The following is a 25,578-nucleotide window of genomic DNA, read 5'->3' as shown; positions in this document are numbered from 1 at the left end:
GGGGGGGAGTGTTGGTACGGGGGGGGAGGTGTAGTTGGGGGTTAGAGTAGGCTGCTGGGGCATTTCTAAACTGAGCTTATTTTGTATTTACTTCATCCTTTCTTATATATGTCATAGATGCATTGATGTTGTTGTGGTGATCTTGGTGTGTGGAGATGCCACATTCTTGATACTCCTATGCTCAATAAACTTGGTTTTGAAAAAAAAAAATGAAGAGATTAAATGGAAAACAAGAAAGTTTTTAAAAGTTTACGGAAGCGAAGCAGACTAGCTTCCGATCGAAGTTGTAGGGGCAGTGAGTTCCACAGGGAGGCCACATTTATTGAGAACCTTCTGCCACCAGTTCTAGCCTTTTTTACCCTGCCAACCTGGAGGAGATGTTGATTGTCAGAGCGGAGGGAACGAGAGGCCTTGTAAGGCTGGACCATCTCCTCAAGAATAGGAGGGCCTACCCCGTGCAGAACTTTGTGGGCAATACAAAGGGACTTGAATTTCACCCTGTCCCTCACAGGGAGCCAGTGCAGTGCCCTCAACGCCGGGCGGGCAGATTGACGCCTGGGGAGACCCGTCAAAAGCCTGGCAGCCGCGTTCTGCACTTGCTGCAGTTTATTCAGGGTGGATTCGGGCGCGCCCAGGAATAGCGCATTGCTGAAATCCAGCCGCGAGATAAGTCCCTGGATGAGAAGCCTTCGAGTAGCCACTGGGAGCAGAGGCAGAATCTTCTGGGCTGAGCGGAGCAGGCCAAAGCACACGCCAGCGGTCTTTTTGGCATGGGTTTTAAACGATATGGTTATGGTTAGGGCTGCATATTATTAGTTTATACATGTATAATTCTTTTAGTACTATGTACTCTTTTTATATATTTTACACATATATATGTATTAGTCTATATGTTCCGGGTTCCCGCTTATGGGCGGAGATAATTCAGTGCTTATGACTTTGATGAGTATCCCCTGGAAGGGAACTAGGATTACAGGTAAGTAACTAATCCTTTGCTGTCATAGAAGACCTCAGAGCCTTGTTGGCTAAACGATACGTGACGTCCAGGACACACCACAAAGTATTTTGTGCTTGCTGGGTTTGGCCACTTTAGACAGTTTTTGGCAGAGCTATTAGCACTACTGTGATGCTTAGAAGGCACTGATTTATTTGGTGAGAGGAATGATTAGGCGCGCAAATGATTGAAGGGCAGTCGAGCCAAGGCACAATCCTTGGGACTCTTGTCTCCTGCCAAAAGCAGTTCCACCAATAGCAAAGAATAATTTGGGTAATTCCATGGCGGTAGCTTACAGCCATCACCAGTCCTTCTCACCTGTGCAGCAGTAGAAGACCCAGTCCTTTTGGGCAGAGGTCAGGCTGTTTGCACTTCAGGGACAGCTCACCTTGTTGTTTGTTGGCCAGTTATTTCAGATTATTTTTCCTGAACTAAGGTATTGTGACATAGACTGTCAAATCTGAAGATTCTATTGTTTTCCTGTTTCAGCAGACTAACCCACTCAGGGCAAGCTCAGCAGCTCATAGTGGGTTGCTTTGCAGCGGCTGCCACGCTGCATTAATTTGCCCATACTCTGACAGTAGGTGGCAAAGTACAAAATTTCTTCCGCCACTGGAGATCCATCACATTAGACAGATAGGTCTTGCAAATTATTCAAAGGAAATATGCTCTGCCTTTCATTTCCTTCCTGCCCTGTTTATCTTCTGAGATTCTCAGAGGATCGTTCAGTGATCTTCCTGCAAGAAGCCAATCCTCTACAGGCCAAGGGTACCATTGAGCAGGTGCCAGATTCTGATGGAGGAGAGGGGTGCGAATTGTGCTATTTCCTATTACTAAAGATGGGTAGCGTATCAGTCCTCTACTGGACCGCTGACCCACTGAATGACTTTTTGAGGGCAGATAAATTCAGAATGCTCATCCAGTCTCAGAATCTTTCTTCTCTGGATCCTGGAGACTTAATAGTGTCCGTGGACTTGCAGGACTCTTATTTTGGTTTACCCTATTAGCAGTCCCACAGGAGTTATCTGCGGTTCACAGTGAGACAGAGATCCTCCAATTTGCTGTGCTTCCCTTCCATCTTACCTCAACCCCTCAAATGTTAACAAAAGTGATGGTGGTGCTTGGTAGCCATCTTCAAAAGTTGAGGATACATGTATTCCTGTACCTCGACGACTAACTGTTCAAGGCGAGCTCTCTGCAGTCGGTCGTGAGCCACCTCTGGAAGATAACTGTGCTCTGCCATCATTCTGTTATCGAGCCAAAGTCCCACCTGAGCCTCACACAAACAATTTCCTTCATTGGGCTGATCGGAACACAGTGGTATTCAAGGCCTTTCCTCTGTCGTGCGTTTGGGACTTTCTGAATATGATCCCGATGTATCAGACTCAATCCTGTGTCTTGGTGAGGATGACTTGAGGTTTCTTGGTCTACTGACCTCGTGCATCCTTCTCGCCCCGAACGTTGGATACATATACTGGTAAATAAATGCCTTCAGTCTGCCAGCTGCAGGTCAACCTTGCAGTCCGGGTGCATAAATGGCCAGTTTGGTGACTGAGGTTCAGACCTTTATAAAAAATCAATTCTGCGTAAAGGAATTATGGTGCCTTGTGGACATCACATGGGTTTGGAAGAAAGAGCGCCATGGATAGCTACAGAAGTGATTAAAAGAAATAACATGTATTTAACCATTGGTGTTGTTTGTCTTGATGTGACCGCTTTCTGCTTCCCATTGCATTTTAATCTGTTGTCTCCAAACACCCCCCTGTATGCATACATAATTGATAGACATAAATGAATGAAACCTGGACATCGGTCATAAGTCTCAAAATGTTATGACCGCTTTTTATTTATTTGCTTAACAATGATTGTTTGTTCTATTTTAGTCTGAATTCAATGACAAAGATACCTTTTACATCTTCAACCATGTTGAAATCAATATATATTACCACGTGGTGGAAAATGAAGCCCTTGGAGCTAGATTGGTTGCTGCTAAGCTAGACCCAAAAAGGTGAGTACCAAAACTCTAGAACTATTTTCTGTCATTTGTTTTTTCTTGCGCGGTTCCACACCAAGACAAGTTAAAGAGCGGCAATTGTAGCTATTTGTTCTATAATACTTTATACTGTTGTTTTTTAGGTCTCGCTGAAGCAATGTGTAAGCATTGCGGCGAGATTCTAGTAAGCAGTACGAAAAGTCTGCCATAACTGCAATCAATTTTGTATAACTGCGGATTAGACACAGTTCATGTGATCTATGCGCGTGCACGCCAGCCATGTCACACCACCATTGGTCTGTGCCTCACATCAGACTTCAAAGACTGCTGCTCCCCCCCCCATCAGACTTCAAAGGCTGCCGCTCCCCCGCCCCGCATCAGACTTCAAAGGAATGCGCTCGAGCTCCTCCCTCCCCCCCCACCCCCCCCCACCCCCCCCCACCCCCGCCACAGCAATGCCGAGAGCTTGTTTCTGGACGAAAGTGAAAGCCTACCATGCTTGTTTACAGTAGCCTTGCTCCTCAAATGCTGTTGCACAACCCTCACCCTCTCACACTCACACCCCTTCGCCCTCACACACCTCCTCACACACCCTCTCACCCTCATTCACCCTCACTCTCTCACACCCTTACCCCCTCACCCACCCTCACTCACTCACACTCCCTCACACCATCACTCACCCTCACTCACACTCCCTCACTCACCCTCACCCCCACACACCCTCACCCCCACAACCCCTCAGCCCCTCACCCTCACAGCCAAACACCCTCTCACCCACCCTCACACACCTCGCACACAGTCACTCACTCACCCTCACTCACCCTCACTCACCTTCACCCCCCTCACCCCCCTTCACCCTCACACACCCTCCCCATCACCCTCACACACCCTCACACCCCATCACCCTCGCACACCCCCACACCTTCACTCCCCCTCACCCCCCTTACCCTCACCCCAACCCCCTCACCCCCTCACACACCTCCTCACCCACCTCCTCACCCTCACACACCTCCTCACCCTCACTCACCTCCTCACCCTCACACCCCCTCTCCTCACCCTCACACCCCCTCTCCTCACCCTCACACCCCCTCTCCTCACCCTCACACCCCCTCTCCTCACCCTCACACCCCCTCTCCTCACCCTCACACCCCCTCTCCTCACCCTCACCACCCTCTCACCCACCCTCCCTTACACCCTCTCACCCTCACACACCCCCTCACCCTCACACACCCCTCACCCTCACACACACTCTCACCCTCACACACCCCCTCACCCTCACACACCACCTCACCCTCACACACCCCTCACCCTCACACACCCCTCACCCTCACACACCCCTCACCCTCACACACCCCTCACCCTCACACACCCTCACCCTCACTCCCCCTCACCAGCACACACCCCTCACCCTCACACACCCCTCACCCTCACACACCCCTCACCCTCACACACCCTCACCCTCACTCCCCCTCACCAGCATAGCACAACATAGCACAACAAAACACAACACAGCATAGCATAACAAAACAAAGCATAGGATAGCAAAACAAAACATAGCATAGCAAAACACAACAAAGCATAGCATAGCATAACAACACAACAAAACAAAGCATAACAAAACAAAGCATAGCATAACATAACAAAGCATAGCAAAACATAGCATAGTAAAACATAGCATAACATAACAAAAAGCATAGCATAACAAAAAACAAAGCATGGCATAACAAAACATAGCATAACAAAACATAGCAAAACACAACAAAACCTAGCATAACAAAACACAACACAACAAAACATAGCATACATAACAAAACATAGCATGGCAAAGCATAGCAAAACATAGCATAACAAAACACAACAAAACATAGCATAACAAAACAAAGCATAGGATAGCAAAACAAAACATAGCATAGCAAAACACAACAAAGCATAGCATAGCATAACAAAACACAACAAAGCATAGCATTGCATAACGAAACAAAGCTTAGCATAACAAAACATAGCATAACAAAGCATAGCATAACAAAACAGCATAACAAAACATAGCATTACAAAACAGCATAGCAAAACAAAGCATAGCATAACAAAACATAGCATAACAAAGCATAGCATAGCATAACAAAACATAGCATAGCATAACAAAGCATAGCACAGCGCAACAAAACATAGCATAGCATAACACAACAAAACATAGCCTAGCATAACAAAACAAAGCATAGGATAGCAAAACTAAACATAGCATAGCATAACATAACAAAACATAGAATAGCAAAATAGCATAACAAAACATAGCATAACAAAACACAACACATAGCAGAACAAAACATAGCAGAACAAAACCTAGCATAACATAAAACAAAGCATAGCTTAACAAAACATAGCAAAACACAACAAAACATAGCATAGCAAAACAAAACATAGCATAGCATAACAAAACACAATAAAGCATAGCATAGCATAACAAAACACAACATAGCATAGCATAACGAAAAAAAGCTTAGCATAACAAAACATAGCATAACATAATAAAACCTAGCATAACAAAGCATAGCATAGCAAAACAAAACAAAGCAGCATCGCATAACAAAACACAACACAGCATAGCATAGCAAAAGTAAACATAGCATAGCATAACAAAACAAAGCATAGGATAGCAAAAGTAAACATAGCATAGCATAACAAAACAAAGCATAGGATAGCAAAACAAAACAGCATAACAAAACATAGCGTAACATAACAAAACATAGCATAACAAAACACAACAACACATAGCACAACAAAACATAGTAAAACACAACAAAACATATCATAGCTTAACAAAACATATAATAGCATAGCAAAACAAAACATATAATAGCATAGCAAAACATTGCATATCAAACACAACAAAACATAACAGCATAACAAAACAGCGTAGCAAAACAAAGTATAGCATAATAAAACACAACAAAATATAGCATAACATAGCATAGCAAAACATAGCATAGCAAAACATAGCATAGCAAAACATAGCATAGCAAAACATAGCATAGCAAAATATAGCATAGCAAAACATAGCATAGCAAAACATAGCATAGCATACCAAAACACTGCATAGCATAGCAAATCAAAGCATAGGATAGCAAAACATAGCATAGCATAGCAAAAGAAAACATAGGATAGCAAAACAAAACATAGCATAGCACACCGCATCACCCGGTACCACCACAGCATCACTCGGGGGCACCACAACATCACTCAGCGCCACCACAGCATCAATCTGTGCAACCATTCAACAACACCTGGTTCAAATATGTTCTCTCAATGTTTCAAGCTTTATTACAAATGTAACAAAGATGTTAATATTTCACTTCTGTTCTTGGATTATCGTCACTATAAAATACACTGAACATAATCTTCACAAAAGTTATTTACAAAACAAGCTATTGCCATTATAAATTACAATAACTTTTATTTAAGTATTAATTATTGAAAAAAAATTAAAAGCCATTGTTATTTGTAATATCAATACATGTAAGTCACGTAAATACAACACATATTGCATTACAAATGCTATAGGTGTCACATTTGCGAAAGTTATAACTATTGGCATTGTAAATGACAAAGGTTTTAATTTCGCTATTTTCAAAAACAAAACATAAATAAAAAATGTCATTTACAATACCAATAGCTCAAACTTTCCTAATGCGAGACCTATTGCATTGCAAATGCTTGTTGCATTGGTTGCTTCTTGATATTTAAATGTATTTATGTAATTGGGACCTTCTACAGTGTACTCATAAGCACTTCAACCACATTACATACGGTGCTCCCCGTGGGCGCAATGGGCATGCCTTTTTTTTTCCTCACTTGGGGCACTGTAGTATTACAGAAGGGGGGGCGCACAAGCATCGGCTGCCACTTCTGTCATACTACAAAGTCCTGCACAATTTTAAGGGTATGTGGCCCCATACTAATAAAGGAAAAACTTTGCCTCTGTGCCCTGTTATGGATGTGGGTACAGAAGTATAGAGGCCATCAGGAGGCGCAGTGACTGTGCGTCACAGGGAGGTGCCCCCCACATGGCACCCTCTAATAGAGGTGAAAGGGGGTCCATGGATCTCTCACTTCTGCAGAGACCTCCTGCGGGAGGGATAGTCCTTCACTTCACCTGTCTGCAGGCGCATCTCTCTAACCCCTTTGATGTGCAGGTCAGTTGATTCCTGCTCTCTGAAAAACTTTGTCTGCTTCAAACAGCTGCTAAACCTTTCACTAACTTTACAAGTGTGTGTCTACCCTGGGGGGAGCACATTAAATATAGGAAGGTGCAGTGTCCTCGTTTGTGTCTGATTTAAAGATGCAGCGCAATGCACCCTACGTATATAAGGACCCCTGATTTGTTTTCAGGACAACCAAGAAGAGGGTGGGGTGCATACCAAGCATACCCTTTTTAACTAAATGGTTTATTTAGCTATTCAAAAAAAGCATGTCCTTAAAATGTGCTAAGATTTTTACAGTGTCCAACTGCTTTCCCTGGTTCGAGTGCTGGACTTTACTGACCGTAAAATAAATCAACAAGCATCTTCTATTGCTGAAACATGGTCTTTATATTACAGATGTTAATACAAAGCTATCCCGTCTTTTGGGTTGTGTCCTGACAGTTTAGCTGATCTAAACTTGTCTACCAACCTGTTAGCTCTTCCTTCGGCTGTCAGTTCCAAAAGGAAATTTAGGATATGCACAGTTTGTCCACACAGGATCCAAACCCTGTTCCAGCACCATCTCCTCCATGCTGTTCTGCACAGTCTGACAGTGCTGCCTACCCAGGCCTTTCTGATTAGGGATTCAGCCTGTCTGGAAAGGCCTAAAAGAGACCATAGTCTCCTGTAATCCTCCACGCCATGAGTGTCAGGAAACCCTCTTCCACAAGGTGTTGATGTTAACAAAAACAAAATAGTTGGCTGTTCGGAAGAAGAGGGAAAGGGGGATTAGAAAATCCCAAGAAAATTCCATCAGAACTGGTAACTGCAATTAAGATCTCTAAATCAGAGTGATAAGAATCATGGTTGTTTTCTGTCTCCTTACTTGGGCTGCCACCCTGCTGATCACTGTGAAGGAGAGAAAGCATAATGCGTCTCCAGGCTCCACTCCTGAAGAAGGAATCTGCCCCCCTACCTCAGAGTCTGAAGTAACATTGAAGCTGGTAGTCCAGTCGTGATGCGTATAGATCCATGTGACATGAACCCCATGCATTATGACAGCCTCAAAGATCAATGGTAGAAGCCTCATCCACTGGAATTCTTGAAATGTCTAGACTGCCAGTCTGCCATTTTATTCTGCTTGCTTAGCAGATACTCAGCCATCACTGCTATCTGATTTTGTAGGCAGAAAGGCCTAAAGTTCTTAGCCATTTCAGCCAGAGGTTTCGACTACGCGCCCTTTAAATGATTTATGTATCGTACCACTGACATGTTGTTCATTTTGAGAAGTACACAACATTGTGTTTTATCCTTCATCCAGCATTTCACTGCTAAGGATCCTGCCAGGATTTCAAGGCAGTTGATATGTAGTCCTAACCCTTCTTCGGACCATCTTCCTCTGTAGATATTGTTCCACATCTGGATCCACAGCCCAGGTTCTGGTGTCTAACTCTAGGGCGAGGTCTGGGGTCGATACAAATATCACTGTTCTGTTCCTTGCCTCATGTGGTGAAGCCCCCAGAGGGTATAGTCTTTGGCTTCTTGAGATGGGTGTATAAGTTACGAATAGGTCAGTTCTCTTCTTAGTGGGTGAGTTTAAGTCTCTGTTGAGCCCGATGGTGCATCGGGCCTTGGAAATCATCTGTATTCATGAGGAGAGAAGCCCCACTAGGTGGGCTAGATGCTGCAGAGAGATCTTGGGGTTGCCAAGTGTCTGCCTCAGCTCCTTCATAATACTGTTCATCTTCTTGTTCTGACGTTTCAGAACCTGTTGGACCAAGTCAATCATGAAGCCAAATCAGGTCAGTTGTTTAGTTGATTGAAGTTGCGACTTCTCTCCTTTGATTATTAAAAACACATATCCTTTAGGAGATATATAGTTATCTGCAGATGTGGATTTATCCACTGTATTGACTGCTTCATGATGAGGGTGTGGTAAATCTAGATGAGTCTCAACTCTGGAGCACTGAGGGACTTCACACTTGGTCACAGCATCTTTGTAAAGCACCATGATTGCAGGGGATAGGCAGAAGGGGAGAGAAGTGAACTCGTACACCTGACTGAGCCATAGGAATTTTAAGAACCTGCAGTGTGAAGGGATGATGGGGAACAGCAGGTAGGCGTCCTTGAGATCGAGATGCATCATCCAGTTCTGTAGTCTGTGTAAGTTCCTGAGTAGCTATTTCACTTCCATCTTTAAGTGATGGAATACAAGCTCTTGTTGAACTCCCTGAGGTTTTTTACTGAATGCAGGCCTTTGTCCTGTTTTCTGCCAGAAAGAGGCTACTCGGGAAGCCCCTTGGGTGTATATCTCGCTCTGGATATGGCACCTTTAAGGAGGAATGCTGTGACCTCTTGGTCTATTAGTTCAGTCTTCTTGATGTTGTAATTGGCCTTGTTCTCAATCACTGCCTGGGTGAGCTATAGACCTCTGCCCAGAATCTGAAGACCATTTGTCCCAAGCATCCTGGGAGATCTCCCTCTACTTGTGTTTGAATTGTGCCAATCAAGCCACCCCTCCCCAAATCAGCCCCCGAAACCCACACCTGAAATGGGGAAATCAGATTTGCCAAACTAGCCTCCTGCAAAGTTCTGCTTACGTCTGGAGAAAACCCTACCCCTGTGCCTGCTCCACTAGAGAAGATACCTCCAAACTTGTTGGTGCCTTGCCACTGGCCTCACATGGATCCCTAGCCCTGTAGAGGGCCTTGATTGTGGAAGTGGCTGTAGGAGCGCCCTCTGCCTCTCCAAAAATCTTCTTACCAAAGGTTTTATTAATCGAAGCATGGGTCTTGTCCATTGTTGCAAAAATGGAACGTACTTCCCACGTTCTTTTAGGAACAGATCCCCAAATAGGCTGCCTTGAGCAATTGATCTTGCTTCTGGTGTGGTCAGGTCAGCCAATTTGGGTCTACTTTACTGAATATGGGTCTTTGTCTCATTATTAGCATAGTTAGTGTTTTCCAAAAGTATAATGGCACTTTGTGCCCAGCATGATCGGACCTCTGTTTGTATGAGAGATCCTGATGACTTTGCTTTCTGCGCCATGTCCAATATGTTTTTGAATGGTTCCATGATGTCCAGTAATTTATCCTAGCAGGCACGCCAAGATGTATTTATCCCTTTTTTGGTATCTTTTACAAATTTGGCAAGGAAGGTGGCCATTCTTTAATCGATCTCTGGGTTGGCAGCCATTTTACCCACTAGTGTTGGTCTGGGACACTGCCTTCAAGCGGTTATGGACCTCTTTGTTTAGAGTGTTTTTATGAGTCGGGCCCCCCACGTACTGGGCCACTTTATGGGCAGGTGTCCACTCCGAAGACCTAGAGTGAAATATGTCTTCCGGGTCCAACATGTCGGATGGTTCCTTATGCTGTTCCTAGCTACAGGCTTGGGACTCATGGGGAGGGGAGCTGGCTACCAGGACCTCCCACTATTATAGACATCATCAGAGTTTCCATTATGGAAATCCTTCCCTTCAAAGTTCTCACCCGTGTCCAAATCTGGTAAAAGCCGTGCCCCTTGGTCCTTGGGTGATAGTATTGGGTTGGAAGACTACTTTTCTCTGTCTGCAGCTTTTGATCAATTTAGGAAAGTCTCCTTGAGCCCTTCTAAGCCATCTGCCCCTCCGGATGCTCCCTTTTTCTATTGGCCTTTGCAATGCTCTGGGCCTCCTGCCTCTGGGATTCTGAGTTTCCCGCATGTGAACCTGGATCTTCACTCCAGGGGAGGGGTTCAGTTGGGTAGCTTCTGCTTCTGGACAGGCTCCAGGGTACTGGTGAAGGACTTTGCACTGAGGCAGCGCCAACCCCCATCAGATTATCCTCACAAGAAAATACTTCCTCCACTTTCTCCTCCTACTCTTCAGATGCCATCTGCATCATTGTACAGAGAGGAATTAATGACTGCCAATCTGCCTTATAGAGTCAATAGTGTTTGAATGCTTTTGCAGAACTTAAAAGGGGGGGGTGCTGAGGCAGGACACTTACACCCTGTTTACTTGGGAGGGAAGCTGAGACACGTGTCCAAATTTTTATGTCTCAGGGTGTTCCTGCCCAACAGGCGTTTTTTTTTGGGTAGATCAGGCAGTGAAAACTCTACTAATGACAAATCCAGCTTCTGGCAAGTCTCTGTAGGTTCTGTGCATCAAATACTGTCTACAAAAGGGTATAGTGATGTGCATTGCCCACGGAGAACGGAGCAGACTTCAAAGGATGCGGTCACCTCACTGCAAAGTGCTGCATCATCTTTGAGAGGCCACAAGCGACTGCCCACTCCAGTTGAGTGACCACCTGTGGAGCCGTGACAGCTCAGATTAGTGATGAGAATCTGGCAATCAGTGGATTAAAGTGGACACGTACAAAGCCAAAGTGCTATTTTCTAAAATACTATACAGTCTGTAACATGTAAATTTTATTTATCTAGTATTATGGGTATCTTTCATAGATTCACATGCCTAAATCATTCCCCGTCGTCGGGGTGGGAGTCCCCGGTACATAATAACAGTAATGTCATATAGACATATATATACTAATAGGCCAGAAGCCTCACACTAGTAACCTATCCAAGTCCTTTTGTAAAAAGGACCAAACTTGGCCAGGAGCCAATCAGCTACTACCACCCTCTAGAACCTTCGTGGAAGGAGCCATAGTCCCTCAGATTTTCTACCGCACGTCGTGCTAAGGGAGTCTCTACTGAGCTCTGCTCAGCTTTCTGGTATTTCTGGATTTATTCCATATTTTTCTCTTCAATATTACTCTTGTGGAGGAGTGCTAGAGTCGACTATGTCTACCACTCCTAAAAAAGGGCTCTTTAGACCCTGTGCCTCGTGTAGTAAGCTGAGACTGCATGTAGATGACAAACATGAAGACTGTCTCTACTATCTCTACCCTAAACATTCTACCAAGGATTGTAAGGTCTGCCGCACTTTCTCTGTCAAGACTTTAAAGACAGAGAGGGACGCCTGCTTCTGTGGCTTCAGAGACTAAAGGACAAGGATCAAACAGTCTCTTCAGGTGAGAGCGAGTGTTCCTTCAGGAGCTCACACTCTTCTGCCAAAAGGCCAAGACAGACATCTCCAGGTCCGTCTAATATGCCACCTCAAAAGAAGACGTCAAAGTCTTCAGACGGTCGTCCAAAAGCCATGGCAGTTAAGACTTCTCTTCAGGAAGCCACCTTCAAGAAGCCTCTGCTGGTGTCTTCTGCCATGCCTGTGACAGCGTTGACAGTAACCATCTCTACGACAACAGCATCAGCCTTCACCACCTTGGCGACAACTACCTCAGCATCGTCATAGACTGGTAGGTCTATTACATCTATAATTCCTGTCAAAAAAGCGTCGACGACGCCTCCGTCGACGACCGCTTCCACGTCGACGAAGGCATTGTCGTCGACGAAGGTCCCATCAACGTCGACTACAACCTCGTCGACTATGTCACCGTCTACGAAGCCATCGACGACAGCTCCAGCGTCTAGGCCGCCGTCGACGAAAAAACCATCGTCGTCGACGCTACCGTTGGCGATGCCGTTGACTAAGATGACCGAGATGTCTGCTGTGGCTGTCAGCATCCCACCGTCGATGACAACCCTGTCGACGGGCCCGTCGACGGAAGACTCCTAAGCTGAAGTATACTTATACACACTTCAGGCTGTCAACGCGTATGCTGAGGCAAGAGGCTACGTCTCCTAGCAGAGTCCAGCCACTGCCACCGGTCCACTTACTGGAGACTGAGGATTCTGATGATGGTGCCATGTTCCACACTGCAACAAGTCCATCACAGCTCAATGTCAAGGTCCATGAGAGTTCGGATTGCGAAGACCTGGGTCATGCAGAAGTGCCATACCAGGAGGAATATCAACCGCCTCCTCCTTCCCAACCTATGGTGTGCCTCCCGGCCTCAATAGTCACGGACCTCCAGTTCCTCATAGCGGACTACAAGCAACGGTTTCTGCCTACTCCGCCTCCTTCAGTAGTGCCACCACATCTTGTGACTCCAGCTCCTCCTCCTCGCCCTAGACCACCACCGCTGGTCATTCGTCCGGATCCTTTGACTTTGCCTCCTCTACCGTCTTCTGATGAAGAAGAAGAGGAAGCAGTAGGAGAAGATGAAGAAGGTCAACAGGAGGAGGGAGAAATAGGGGATGATGAGTGGAATAACGATGTACAGGCACAGGCGATTCACCCCCAGAAGATATCGGGGGGGGGTTTCATAATGTTGTAGAGAGAGCAGCAGCAAGGTTCCAAATACAGATGACCACGCAACCTCAGGATTGCTTCCTATATGACTTTAAAGAGCCATTCAAGAAGGCGGTTCGGTCAATCCCTATTATTGATTACATCTGGGACCAGGGGGTTAAAATAATGAAAACCCCCTCATCTTTACTACCAGTGCCGACCAGGCTTGATAAGAAGTATAAGGCCCCGGACACGGCTCCGGCATGCCTTACAGGCCATACCAAACCGGACTCCGTTATTACTCAGGCTGCTCAGCGGAAATCCAACAACCCATCTGCTGCGCTGACTGTGCCTCCGGATAAGGAAGGCCGTAAACTGGATAACATCGGGAAGAGGTTCTCGTCGATGTCGGCCCTTACTGTCAGGGCGGCAAATTCACTAGCGCTCTTAGGGCGTTACAATCGCCAGATGTGGGCAGATTTTGCCCCATATCTAGGTACACTGCCAGAGGAGCAGAAAGAAGAGGTAAAGAAGATCCTCCTTGAGGGAGAGCGGTCCACCTTGGAAATGATTGACACGGCGATGGATATCGCCTCTACAGGATTTCAGCAGCTGGCGGGGGCAGCGGTCCTTAGGCACCAGGGCTGGCTGAAAGCTACATATTTCCGGCCAGAGGTACAGACCAAAGTACTGGACATGCCGTTTGACGGAGAGCTGCTCTTTGGGGAGCATATTGATGAGATGCTGCAGGGTATCAAGAAAGATACTGAGACCGCAAAAGCCCTGGGTACCCTCCAGTACAAAAATACTTAATTTCGGGGCTCCAGAGGAAGAGGCCAGCAGACAAGAGGTAGCTATCAGGGATACAAATCCTCCTACGGATCGTCCCAGCAATACAAGCCTCAATACCAACAGAGGCAGCAACAAGGCCAGTCCTCCTACAATAAGTTTTCCTTTCGAGGAAGAGGAGGAAAGAAAGAGTCCGCCAGAAGGCAATGACTTCTTTCTCCAACAGGCCTCCACTTCTTCTCCACATTACGTAGTTGGAGGTAAAATTTCCAACTTCCTCCACAATTGGCAAAGAATAACGACAGATCGTTGGGTTCTCCAGCTAGTTCGGTTCGGCCATACTCTGGAGTTTGTGGAAACTCCTCCTTCGAACCCCCCATGTCCCATGCAGCACAAGAATCTGCATCTCCTTCAAGCGGAACTCTCACTAATGCTCCAGAAAAGAGCCGTAGAAAGAGTTCCCAGAGGTCAGAGGGGGAAAGGATTCTATTCCTGGTTCTTCGTAATACGAAAAAAGGAGAAGAAATGGAGACCTATATTGGATCTAAGGAACCTCAACAGATACCTCAAAAAACAATCGTTCCGTATGGTATCCATTCAGGAGGTGTTACAGCTACTCAATTCCAAAGATTTCATGGTGTCCTTAGACCTCCAGGACGCCTATTTTCACATACTCATCCACAAAAGTCACCGCCAATACCTAAGGTTTGCAGTGGCGGGCAGACATTACCAATTCAGAGTGTTGCCATTCAGCCTGAAGTCGGCGCCAAGCATTTTTACGAAAAACCTATCTCCAGTGGCAGCGTACCTTCGCCAGCACCCTCACCAGGTATTCCCCTACTTGGACGACTGGCTCATCAAGTCTCCTACTCTAGAAGGCGTGAACAGATCTTCCATCGCCTGTCTTCAGCTCTTCGAGAGCCTGGGGCTTACGCTCAACCAGGAAAAGTCAGTACTGCAGCCCTCTCAACGCCTCACTTTTCTGAGAGCAACTCTAGACACACATCAGGAGAAGGCCTTCCCAACACAGGAGCGTCAGGTCAAACTGAGGTCTCTGGCAGCCCACATTCAGGTCAAAAAGACCATCAAGGTGCGACTCTACAAGTCATTGCTAGGAATGATGTCCTCCAATATCCTCCTAATACCACACTACCGCCTCCGTATGCGTCCCTTACAGGAGGCGTTATCATCTCAGTGGATCCAGTGTACGGGATTCTTCAACGATCTTATCAGGATCACACCGTTCATGGTGAAGGCCCTGCACTGGTGGCTTCAAACAAAAAACCTGAACCATGGCCTTCCATTCCGACTTCCAATCTCCCCACACGTGATAACAGATGCATCATTGGAAGGATGGGGTGCGTTCCTGCAGGAACTTCAGATACACGGTCAGTGGTCGCTGGCAGAAAGACAGCTCCACATCAACCTGCTAGAGTTGAGGGCAGTATACCTGGCACTTCGAGCATTCCTGCCCCGGATCAGGAACTCCCCAGTGCTTGTGAGGACGGACACCACCACCACAATGCACTATCTAAACAATCAAGGGGGAACTCGATCCATGACGTTGTCTCCAGAATCACAGCGAATTTGGAAGTGGGAACTCCAACACAACATTTCGCTGAGGGCGGAGTACGTCCCAGGAGCAGACAACACCCTGGCGGACTCACTATGCAGGCAACGCTCCATTTGCCAAGAGTGGGAGCTCGACCAACATGCTCTCGACGCTGTATTCTCCCGATGGGGCAGACCTCACCTGGATCTATTTGCTACGGAGATCAACGCAAAATGCCAACATTATGCAAGCTGGCTTCCCCAGAAAGGATCGCTAGGGGATGCATGTTCGATCGCATGGTGCAACATCTTTGCTTACGCTTTTCCTCCATTTCCCCTGATCCCCAGGGTCCTCTGGAAACTGAAAGCAGAGCATTGCAACCTGATCCTGGTAGCCCCAGCGTGGCCGCGCCTACACCGGTTTACAGAACTCCACATTCTGTCGCTGGAGCCTCCGATTTCATTCAGGCCTTACCCGCATCTCCTCACTATGAACCAGGGGCAAGTCCAGCATCCAGATCCGACATCTCTCAGATTATCGGCTTGGCTCCTGAGTTCAGAGAGGTCCAGGGCTTAGATATTCCTCAGGACTGCAGGGTCGTATTAGCCCGGGCCCGGGCTGACAGTACCAACAAGACGTATTCCCTTAAGTGGAAGAGATTCTGTTTGTGGTGTAAAGCTAACAAACTGCACCCGTTCTGGTCATCTCCGGCTCAACTTCTACCTTGCCTGCTTCACCTGGCCAACTCGGGACTGGCCCACGCCTCAATCAAAGTCCACCTGGCAGCTATATCTCGGTTCAGGCGCTCTTCATCTGGTATTTTCGTATGGTCCAATAGACTGGTCAAGCAGTTTCGGAAAGGCTTATTCAGGACTTATCCTCCAGTGAGACCTTTTCCGCCTACACGGCAACACAATGTTGTCTTGGCTCAGTTGATGAAACACCCCTTTGAGCCAATGCATAAAGCAGATCTCAAATACTTGTCATGGAAAACAGCTCTTTTACTGGCTCTCACGTCAGCAAGGAGGGTGAGTGAACTGCAGGCTTTCTCTATTCAAGTTCTGTTCCTTCAGTTCAAACAGGACTGAGTCATTCTACAGACTAACCCCAAATTCATACCAAAGGTTCCATCTGCTTTTCATCTAAACAAAACCTATTGTCCTGAGATCTTTCTTCCCGAATCCATCTTCAGCAGCGGAGAGATCTCTACATTCCTTAGACCTGAAAAGATGTCAGAAATTCTACATTCATAGAACGGAACAATTTCGCATGTCCAACCAATTATTCATTGCCTTCAGCAGGCCCAGGAAGGGCCTACCATTGACAAAGCAGAGCATTTTAAGATGGATCTCTGCGGCCATCTCCTTCTGCCACCAGCAGGCGGGACATCCTCTGCCCTCCAAGGTTCGGGCTCATTCCACCAGAGCGGTTTCCACCTCCATGGCGCTCTTTTCTGGGGTGCCCATTTTCGACATTTGCAGAGTGGCGACATGGAAGACACCACATACGTTCACCAAGCACTAATGCTTGGATTCTGAACTTATGAAGGATGCAGCAGTGGGACAGGCGGTGCTCCGTCATCTATTTTATTAGAGGTGAGCCTTCTTCCTTTCATCACACCTTTCCTATTACCTAATTGCACATTTCTTATCCTGCTACTGTTTGCAGTTTATTGTGTTGCACTATTGATAAGTGATTATCAAGTATCTTACGTGCTATATTATGCGAAATGTGCTGCCTATTGCTTGCTTCTCTGATTCAGGCATGTGAATCTATGAAAGATACCCATAATACTGGATAAGAAATGTGTTACTTACCTGTAACTGCAGTTATCCAGTATTGGTATCTTTCATAGATTCACATGTAACCCACCCGCCTCCCCTGGAAGGGCTCACCTTGGTTCTCTCAGTAGGTACTACTTAGTACTGTGCTTACGAAAATCTGAGGGACTAGGGCTCCTTCCAGGAAGGTTCTAGAGGATGGTAGTAGCTGATTGGCTCCTGGCCAAAGTTTGGTCCTTTTTACAAAAGGACTTGGACAGGTTACTAATGTGAGGCCTCTGGCCTATTAGTATATATATGTCTATATGGCATTACTGTTATTATGTACCGGGGACTCCCACCCAGACGACGGGGGATGATTCAGGCATGTGAATCTATGAAAGATACCAATACTGGATAACTGCAGTTACAGGTAAGTAACGCATTTCATACTTAGTACAACAGTCAATATGGGCATAGATTACACTTATCGGACTGATCAAGCAGCAAAAAAAAAAGAGGGTGAAGATCATGGAGCTTGCAGATTGATAGGCTGTCTTGACTGCTATTGGTTGATGTTTTTTTGGACTACAATTCTCTCGAGGTCTCTTGGGAGAGATAGATTGTTGTATTATTATAATAGTTTGCTGCTGTTGGGAGAATAAAGTCAAGTTGAAAAGAATAATCTGAGCCTTCGGTCTTTGCAGAGAATTCAGTTGTATCATTGGTAGAGAATACAGACCACTCATAATCCGCTTCTAGGCCAATAGTTACAGTTGTACATTAGTTTCTCTCTCGAATTATCTTTTGACTCTAATTCTCTTTAATGAATGTTGGAGTATCTGCAGAGCCACCAGCAACAATTCTCCGGTGCAGATTAGTGGGATATGGAAGTTTACCTTTCTATTGTCATGCCTGTCATTTGTGTTAAGAAAGGCTTTATGTGTATATTGGTGATGTTTGACTGCACATTTAGACTCTGCGACACCAAAACTATTGGCTTTGTCAATGTTTGTTTATACTGGTGCCACTGATAATTGTTTCTTTGTGACGTGAGCCTGAGATGTGCAGACGTTCAAGCAAAAGTATAGTACTTTGGGGTTTTTTGTGCTTAATTGGTTATATTCGCATAACTGAGATAGTCAGGTTCATATTTTCTACATGCAGCGGAAGTGTGTACTACGGAAGAGCAGATATGGTCTTTTAGAATTCTTTGCTATTTTATTTTTTTAATCCGCTTACTAGGCCCCACGTTCCAAAACAGCCTTTTCCAGTTGCATAACATGCTTAGCGATGTCATGTCTTGTATCACTCATGCTCTATTGAGTGATCTGTTCGATAGTGTTGTCCCCCTGTCAAAAAAAAATCAGTCTCAGCCTGTTCGAAGTACAAAGAGCAAGGAATTTAGAAATCGCTAATCAAACCAGTGTAGCTTCACCCTCGCAATGTTTTTGAGCATATGATGGTACACCATATCAAAATTACATTACCTTTATACATTTCTTCATATAGGCAAAGGAAGGAGTAACATGATAGAAAGCAAAACTACTGATAATAGCTGAAACAGGTGCCCTGCTGTCAGATTAAAGACAGTCGGAGACCTTGAAGCGTCTCGGCTGAGCTAACAAGAATCTAACTTTCTTTACTTACAGGTGCGTAGGTAAAGGTGAGGCATAGGCTCTCGCAGGTGAGAAAGCCTGCCTATCTTTGTACAACATAAACATAATTTGTAAATGCTTTTTTAAAACAACATGGCTTATGCAGAGCAGATTCTAATGTAATAATATTTATTCATGTATTCCCCTATAATAAGATTGACATGGAGTGTGTGTGGCAACCTTCTTACTTCTTCAAGGTTGAGGTTGTTCTCTATATGCAGTTTTTAGTATCTTGAAGAACATGCCTGTTTGTTTGAGGGATCTCTCACTTAGAGTTTAAGTTCTGCCTGTGGCCAATTGCCTGCACCTCGATCCCACTTCTTTCACACACCATACACAGTGCAAGAAGGACATTTGCGAGGTTTTGCTGCACCCACATTGATTAGGTGGGATTTCACTTTCAATCCTTGGAACGAAGGGATGAAGGCCTGTGAGGGACAAGACAACTGACCCCAATCCCAGCATTCATTTGCAGACCACTTCATTCCTCATACAATCACAGGCATAAGGCCGGCCCAGAGTTGTCACTTCTGTTCCCTATATCTTGTCATCTTTAATGTACATAAGTTTTCCTTCTATAAATGCCTCTTCAAGTTCCTACTGGGCCTTCATCTTCTGACTTGCTTTCAAATTAAACTTTACCCTATTTGTTCATGCTGATACCAATTACTGAGAGACTGAAATCATTGCTACCTTTTTCTTCTACTTAAGTTTGTATGGAGGTGCTTGTTCTATCCTATTGGAATCATTGCTGTTTTTTATTTTGGTAGGACTTACTGTGCCCATCCTACATTCTCATTCAGTTCTTAACTTGGTGTGTTTTGGTTAGTCCTCATCGACAGAACAAAAATTCTCAAGGCAGTTTTCTACACCTACAATTATTAAGAAATCTGTATTCTCCAAAAACACCAGTGCTTCACATTTGAACTGTCACTAATTGTGGGTGTCCATTTTTCACCCCACTATTTTCTTACTTGAACTCCCTTTTATAGACTCAGATAATCTTATTTTGTCTTCTGTTATCCTATTCTATGCGTTGGGAATCCAAGGACAACCCTAAACGATTGTTATTGAAAAGTGACATTAGTAAACTGTATTTGTTGGAGAAAGTACCAACTCATTATAGTCTATTTCCTAGCCAGTGGGTGTTTAATGTGACATGTACAGATTTGCAGGTGGAAGCATATATTCCTACATTATTTAAAACTCCCTTTTAAAATAAATAATTCTTTCTACAGTTTTAGACATACAGATGCTTCCAATCCGGATTGCTCTGGACCTCCCATGAGTATTAAGAACAAGTTGGACGGAAAGATAAAAATTCCTTTTACCTACAGCGTGAAGTTCCTGGTAAGTACATTTATTTAATGTAAATGCACAACTTTAAATACATGTGATCCATTTTAACAAGCATGCCCTTCTACTGAATTTCTCTTGTTTCTTAAATACAAGTAACTTTTCTGTTGCTTGAAAATAGATTTACCAGGTTCACTGGAAATTATTTCTGAAAGCAATTGCTTTGGCATGCCTACTTCAGTCATTTTTTTTTCTCCAAGTCATACTCTTTCTTGTCACAATCCTCACAATGGATCCTGCCATTTTAATTGCTCTGTTTAAAAAAAAAAAACAAATTATAAATAGTATGTTTGACATTGTTCAGTCTTTCACTGTCTCCACAGAGGTTACGTAGGGGTAGTTATTAAGGAAGTATGGTGTTTCATTTTATAATGCCATATTTACTAATATTTCTTATGGCTGTTTCATATGTTACTAGACTGAACGTTTAAAAAAAGATTATCATTTGATAATGAAAGATGTTGCATTTTCTTACAAGACAATCCTTGAAAATAGGCTATATTGGTAAGGGAATACATATATTGGACATAAAATGCACAATACAGGCACAATCTGACTTGGTTTCCTATTTGCCTCTAGGGCTAGGGTTATTTTGGTTGTAGGGTATATGGCTGGGCCTCATGTTGGTTCAACAAACTAGTGTTTCTGTTGGTTTTAGTGGTTAGAGCTTTGCTCCATATTAGCTTCTAGGACTAGGGTTTCCATTGGTTGTACAGATTTAGGCTTGATTTCGCATTGATTCCTAGGGCTAGAGTATCTGGTGGTTGTAGAGATAAAGGTGTGGCCTGCTACTGACTTCCAAACCTAGGGTATCTATTGGTTGTAGGATGTAATTCCTGATTTTCTCCTAGGGCTAGTGTTACTGTTTGTAAGGCTTTATTCACTATTGACTTCCATAGCTGTGGTTTCTATTGGTTAGGGTTTGGCATCCTGTTTGTCTTAAGACTAGGGTTCCCATTGGTCTAGGTCCTCTGATCAACATTGTTTTTTAAACTGAGGGGTTAGGGCTTCCAGGTTAAGGCTGCTGTTTGGTTAGCCTGTTAGGGCATTGGGCGAGAAACTCCTCATCTCCACATTTAAAACTACTGGTAAGGAACTTCTTATTTACACAGTCTGTAACTACCACTACCCCCTAAAAGACTTCATACTTTAAATACACACCCTTTATATACATTCACAAGGTGAACCTAAATTACTACTGAACCACCCATACAACTTTTTTCCAACATCAATAGCAACAATAACCACAAACCCTATGCCACACAAAACAACATACTAACTGTAAAACCACCACCCAAACAAGTGACAATGTCACTTGGATGCAAGAAATTCAAAATCATAGGAAGGCATGAGCATTTGATCACTAGGTTTCCTGATAGCAGCTTTACCCCGAACCTTCCACACACCACTGAAACCACCTGACACACCACCTACACTAATGCTACTTTCCACAAAAATCCCACGTACATATCTCTCAAACCTCAGAATTCTCTAACACAACAACCTCGCCTCCACCCACAGTTAAACCAAATGAACCCCCAACCCTCACACATCAAAATCCTTTGTGACCCTGTTCCTCCTCCCATAGTACACCACACATCCTCCCTCAGCGCACCATTATATTAAGAGGGAAGGAACACAATTAAAATGCAGTTCAACACAAAAGCCACAAGCAAAAATCACTTCAACAGCTACCAAGACTCATCTGAAACAAGCAAACTTATACAATGTAGGAGACCGTAAGATATTGTTTTACTAGAAAAATCTAACTGCAGCTATCACAACAAACAAACCTTGAGGCCTTCAACTTCCCCAACAAATTGTTTCTGTCCCATCTTATTCTGCTAGATATCATATTTGCCCCCTTGGAACAAGCCATAGTTACAGAGAACTCCCCATTAGTTGAAGCGACTACAACTTCATCACTTTTAAATGTCAACACATCTGTCATCAACAACAATCCAAAGACACCTAAAAACAAATGCTCATACGGACAATGGAAAAAATTAGACCACTACAGACTCGGCTTGTGTCTCGAAAGAACCCCAGTAAATATGCAACCGCAAGACATGCACACCTTCTACCACTGTATATCCACTGCAATGGAGAAACATAAACCAATAAAGACCACAACCAGGGTTAACCACAAAAAGAAAATCTCATGGATTAGGTACAACATCAAAAGGTTGAAAACACAAATCATCATACTGCAAAGGGAGTGGAGAAAATCGAGAGATGAAAAAGACAAAATCACTCTATGCCACGATATCGGAGCGTATGAAAGAACCATTAGATCACTAAAAGACAACTGTACTCCACACACATAATTAAAGCAAAGTGATTTTTCAAGTAACTCCACAAGATTCTATCAGAATTCCGCAATCCAGACCGCCAAAGCAAACAAACACCACTCTTACACCAGACCCAGCCAACATAGAAAAAGACTAAAGCAATCGACCCACCACTACATACTTCCCATACTTTCAGCAAAAAGAATCCTCAACATTATCATCATCTCAACCAGACCATCAAGCTCACCTTCAGACTTGGCACCTCCAAAAATCTCTAAAGATATCCTTTGCAGGGAGTTAGCTAGATGTTTACTCAACAAGCCCCTCAATCTAGGTTGATTCCAATGAAAACTCCTACATCAGACCACTCCTCAGAAAGAAGAACCATGACCTATCTGACCCAGCAAACTACAGGCCTATACCAAATGAACCGTTTTTGGGAAAAATATTTGAAAGAGAAGTGCTTACTCAATTTTCAAAATTTACAGAAGAAAATAACCAACAGTCTGGCTTCAGACCAGGCAGAGGCACAGACTCAGCCATCATATCCATTTGAGATGACCTCAGACTCACATTGCAGAATAACAGAATGGGCACCCTATTACTTCTGGATTCATCAACTGCATTTGACACTTTCCATCACCACAAGCTACTTCAAAGACTTCATAATTTCGGAATACTTGAAATGGATTGTCCCTTACCTCTGAGACAGACAATGTGTAGTTTTCTACCACCTATCACATCCGCTTCTCTTACCCAGCGCTGCGGTGTCCATCATAGCCCCTCTGTTATTCAACAAGGCTTGGATAACCTCTACAGCTCAAACTTTGACTGCCTTCGGGCCATGAAGGAAAGGGTTGATGATTAACTACCTAAAGCAGAAGATCCCAAAGACAAACTGCGGACAATGCAAAGATCCAAGCTACCGCCATGCGGCCCAAGGAACTCAAGGCCCCTCCAACATCAAGAGTAGTATGAAACCTAGGGGTAACCATGGATTCAGACATCCTCTTTTTGTTTTGTTTTTGCTCCACTCACAATACAGCAAAGCCAGTACTATCCCAGTAGCTGATGATAAACAATGTCTGGTCTAGTTGTAGTGCAAATTACATTGCTTCACAACCAGTGGTGGTTAATACAGTGCTGTCGGCAGCATAGTTTCATCATCACTACATATCCAAAACATTACATCAAATGGTGTTATCTGTGCCAGTTCTATGAATGGTATACAATTGAAACAAGTGTGTGAAATGAAAGTGGTTTAAAGTATGTAACTAAAACTTCCAAATTTTAGTCTCCTGCGCATTCACTATTGTGTGTAGTGGTATCGTTTACATGTAGGTCTAGGATCCAGACATAACCTTGATACTACATGTCAGCAATGTCCGAAAGAGTGCCTTTTACACAATGAAAACGCTGCTTCTCATCTTCCCATACCTTGGATACCAACAAAAACTACAACCCATTCCCCGCTCTTGTTATCTCCAAGCTTGACTATGCCAACTGCCTATACCTTGGCACACCCAAGTTCACAATATTCGAAATACAACTAATCTACAATCCTACCACAAGATGACTCCTCCGCCCTCACCCAAGAGAATGCATGATTCCAATCCTGCAGTCACTCCACCGGCTACCTATTACTAGAAGGGCAGTGCTTAGTTTGAAAAATGAGTGCCAGTGCCCAAAGGGGTGCCTAGAAGTGATTGGCTGGCACTATTAAAACGTCATCCCACTGAATACCAAGGCTGTCTCCATCTCAGGCCTCTTTAATCTACTGTCAGACACTCCCTGCCTCTTTATCTCTCTTGCAGGCTCTTGCTTTCTCCCTTGGTGATGTTTTTTTCCATCTTTCTTTCTGCCTCCTTTCCCGTTTGTGTGTTTTCCCTCTCTTGCTCTCAGGAAATGTCTGATGGGGAAAATGAGTGCTGGTCCCTGAATATGAGTGCCGGTGGGCCCCACCGGCTCAAAATAGGCACTGTAGAAGGGCAATATTCAAGGCACTCCGCATTGCCACAAAGCCTCTCAAGGAAATGGACTGCTAAATTGACAAGGTAAATTCAAGCAATACAAATCGAACCAGCCATGCCGCTCCAAGCTTGCAACACAAATCATCATACCACCTTACCATAAGAAAGCGGTGGAAGGCATTGCTTTCCAGTTCAAGCCACCAAGCTCTGAAACTTACTACCACCCAAGATACGAAGCATCCCTGCACATGTTTCTTAAAGTAGCTGAAAACATGGTTATTTCCAAGATAATTACATTATCCTACAATCTGGAACTGAATCCAGGAAGATGTTCACATATTCAAGTTCAAGCTACAGTTTAAAGCCCTCAGATGTGGAACAACTTAACCAGCACACTAGTTTCTATATCCATGTAAGCTAAGAAGGGCTTACATACGGTTACTCTGGGCAATTTAGGGTGCTGGAAATTCATACATAATCCTTCTGCACCACACTAGTTCTAATACCATAACACTAACTGGCCGTTAGCCAACTATAGCTGAATCGTCTTACACTTACATAAGATATATATGCTATGGGTCTTGTCCATTACCCAGAACTTTACCTGCCAATAAACCAGCTTATCAACAATGCCCGTCCCAGCAGATCTCCTTAATCATTTCTCTCTCCAACGAAGCCTGCCCATGACCAGTAGCTGTAAACACAATATCCGGTTGGACAACCCAGTGCTGTAAGAATCAAAGTAGACTGTGATCATAGGAAATAACATAAAGGGACCTGCAGAGCTGCTCAAAGCTACAACTTTCTGAAAACCATCAACTGCCCATCTTGCTCACACTTCTTCATCCACCACACTGCTAAG

At 44.4% G+C, this 25,578-nt stretch overlaps 1 protein-coding gene across 1 annotated transcript in view; it reads left to right on the top strand.

Annotated features, from left to right (window-relative positions):
- TM9SF2 (transmembrane 9 superfamily member 2) overlaps window positions 1-25,578 on the top strand; it is a 395,116-nt gene that overhangs the window by 143,802 nt on the left and 225,736 nt on the right. The window contains exons 6-7 of the mRNA XM_086934380.1: window positions 2,878-3,002; window positions 20,338-20,449. Coding sequence (XP_086790506.1) covers window positions 2,878-3,002; window positions 20,338-20,449 — 237 coding nt within the window. The remainder of the gene's footprint in view (window positions 1-2,877; window positions 3,003-20,337; window positions 20,450-25,578) is intronic.

This window comes from Lissotriton vulgaris, chromosome 8 (genome assembly GCF_964263255.1).
Source record: "Lissotriton vulgaris chromosome 8, aLisVul1.2, whole genome shotgun sequence".
Lineage (NCBI taxonomy): Eukaryota > Metazoa > Chordata > Amphibia > Caudata > Salamandridae > Lissotriton > Lissotriton vulgaris.
The sequence above is the reverse complement of the archived record's forward strand: the minus strand, read 5'-3'. Positions and strand labels throughout refer to the sequence as shown.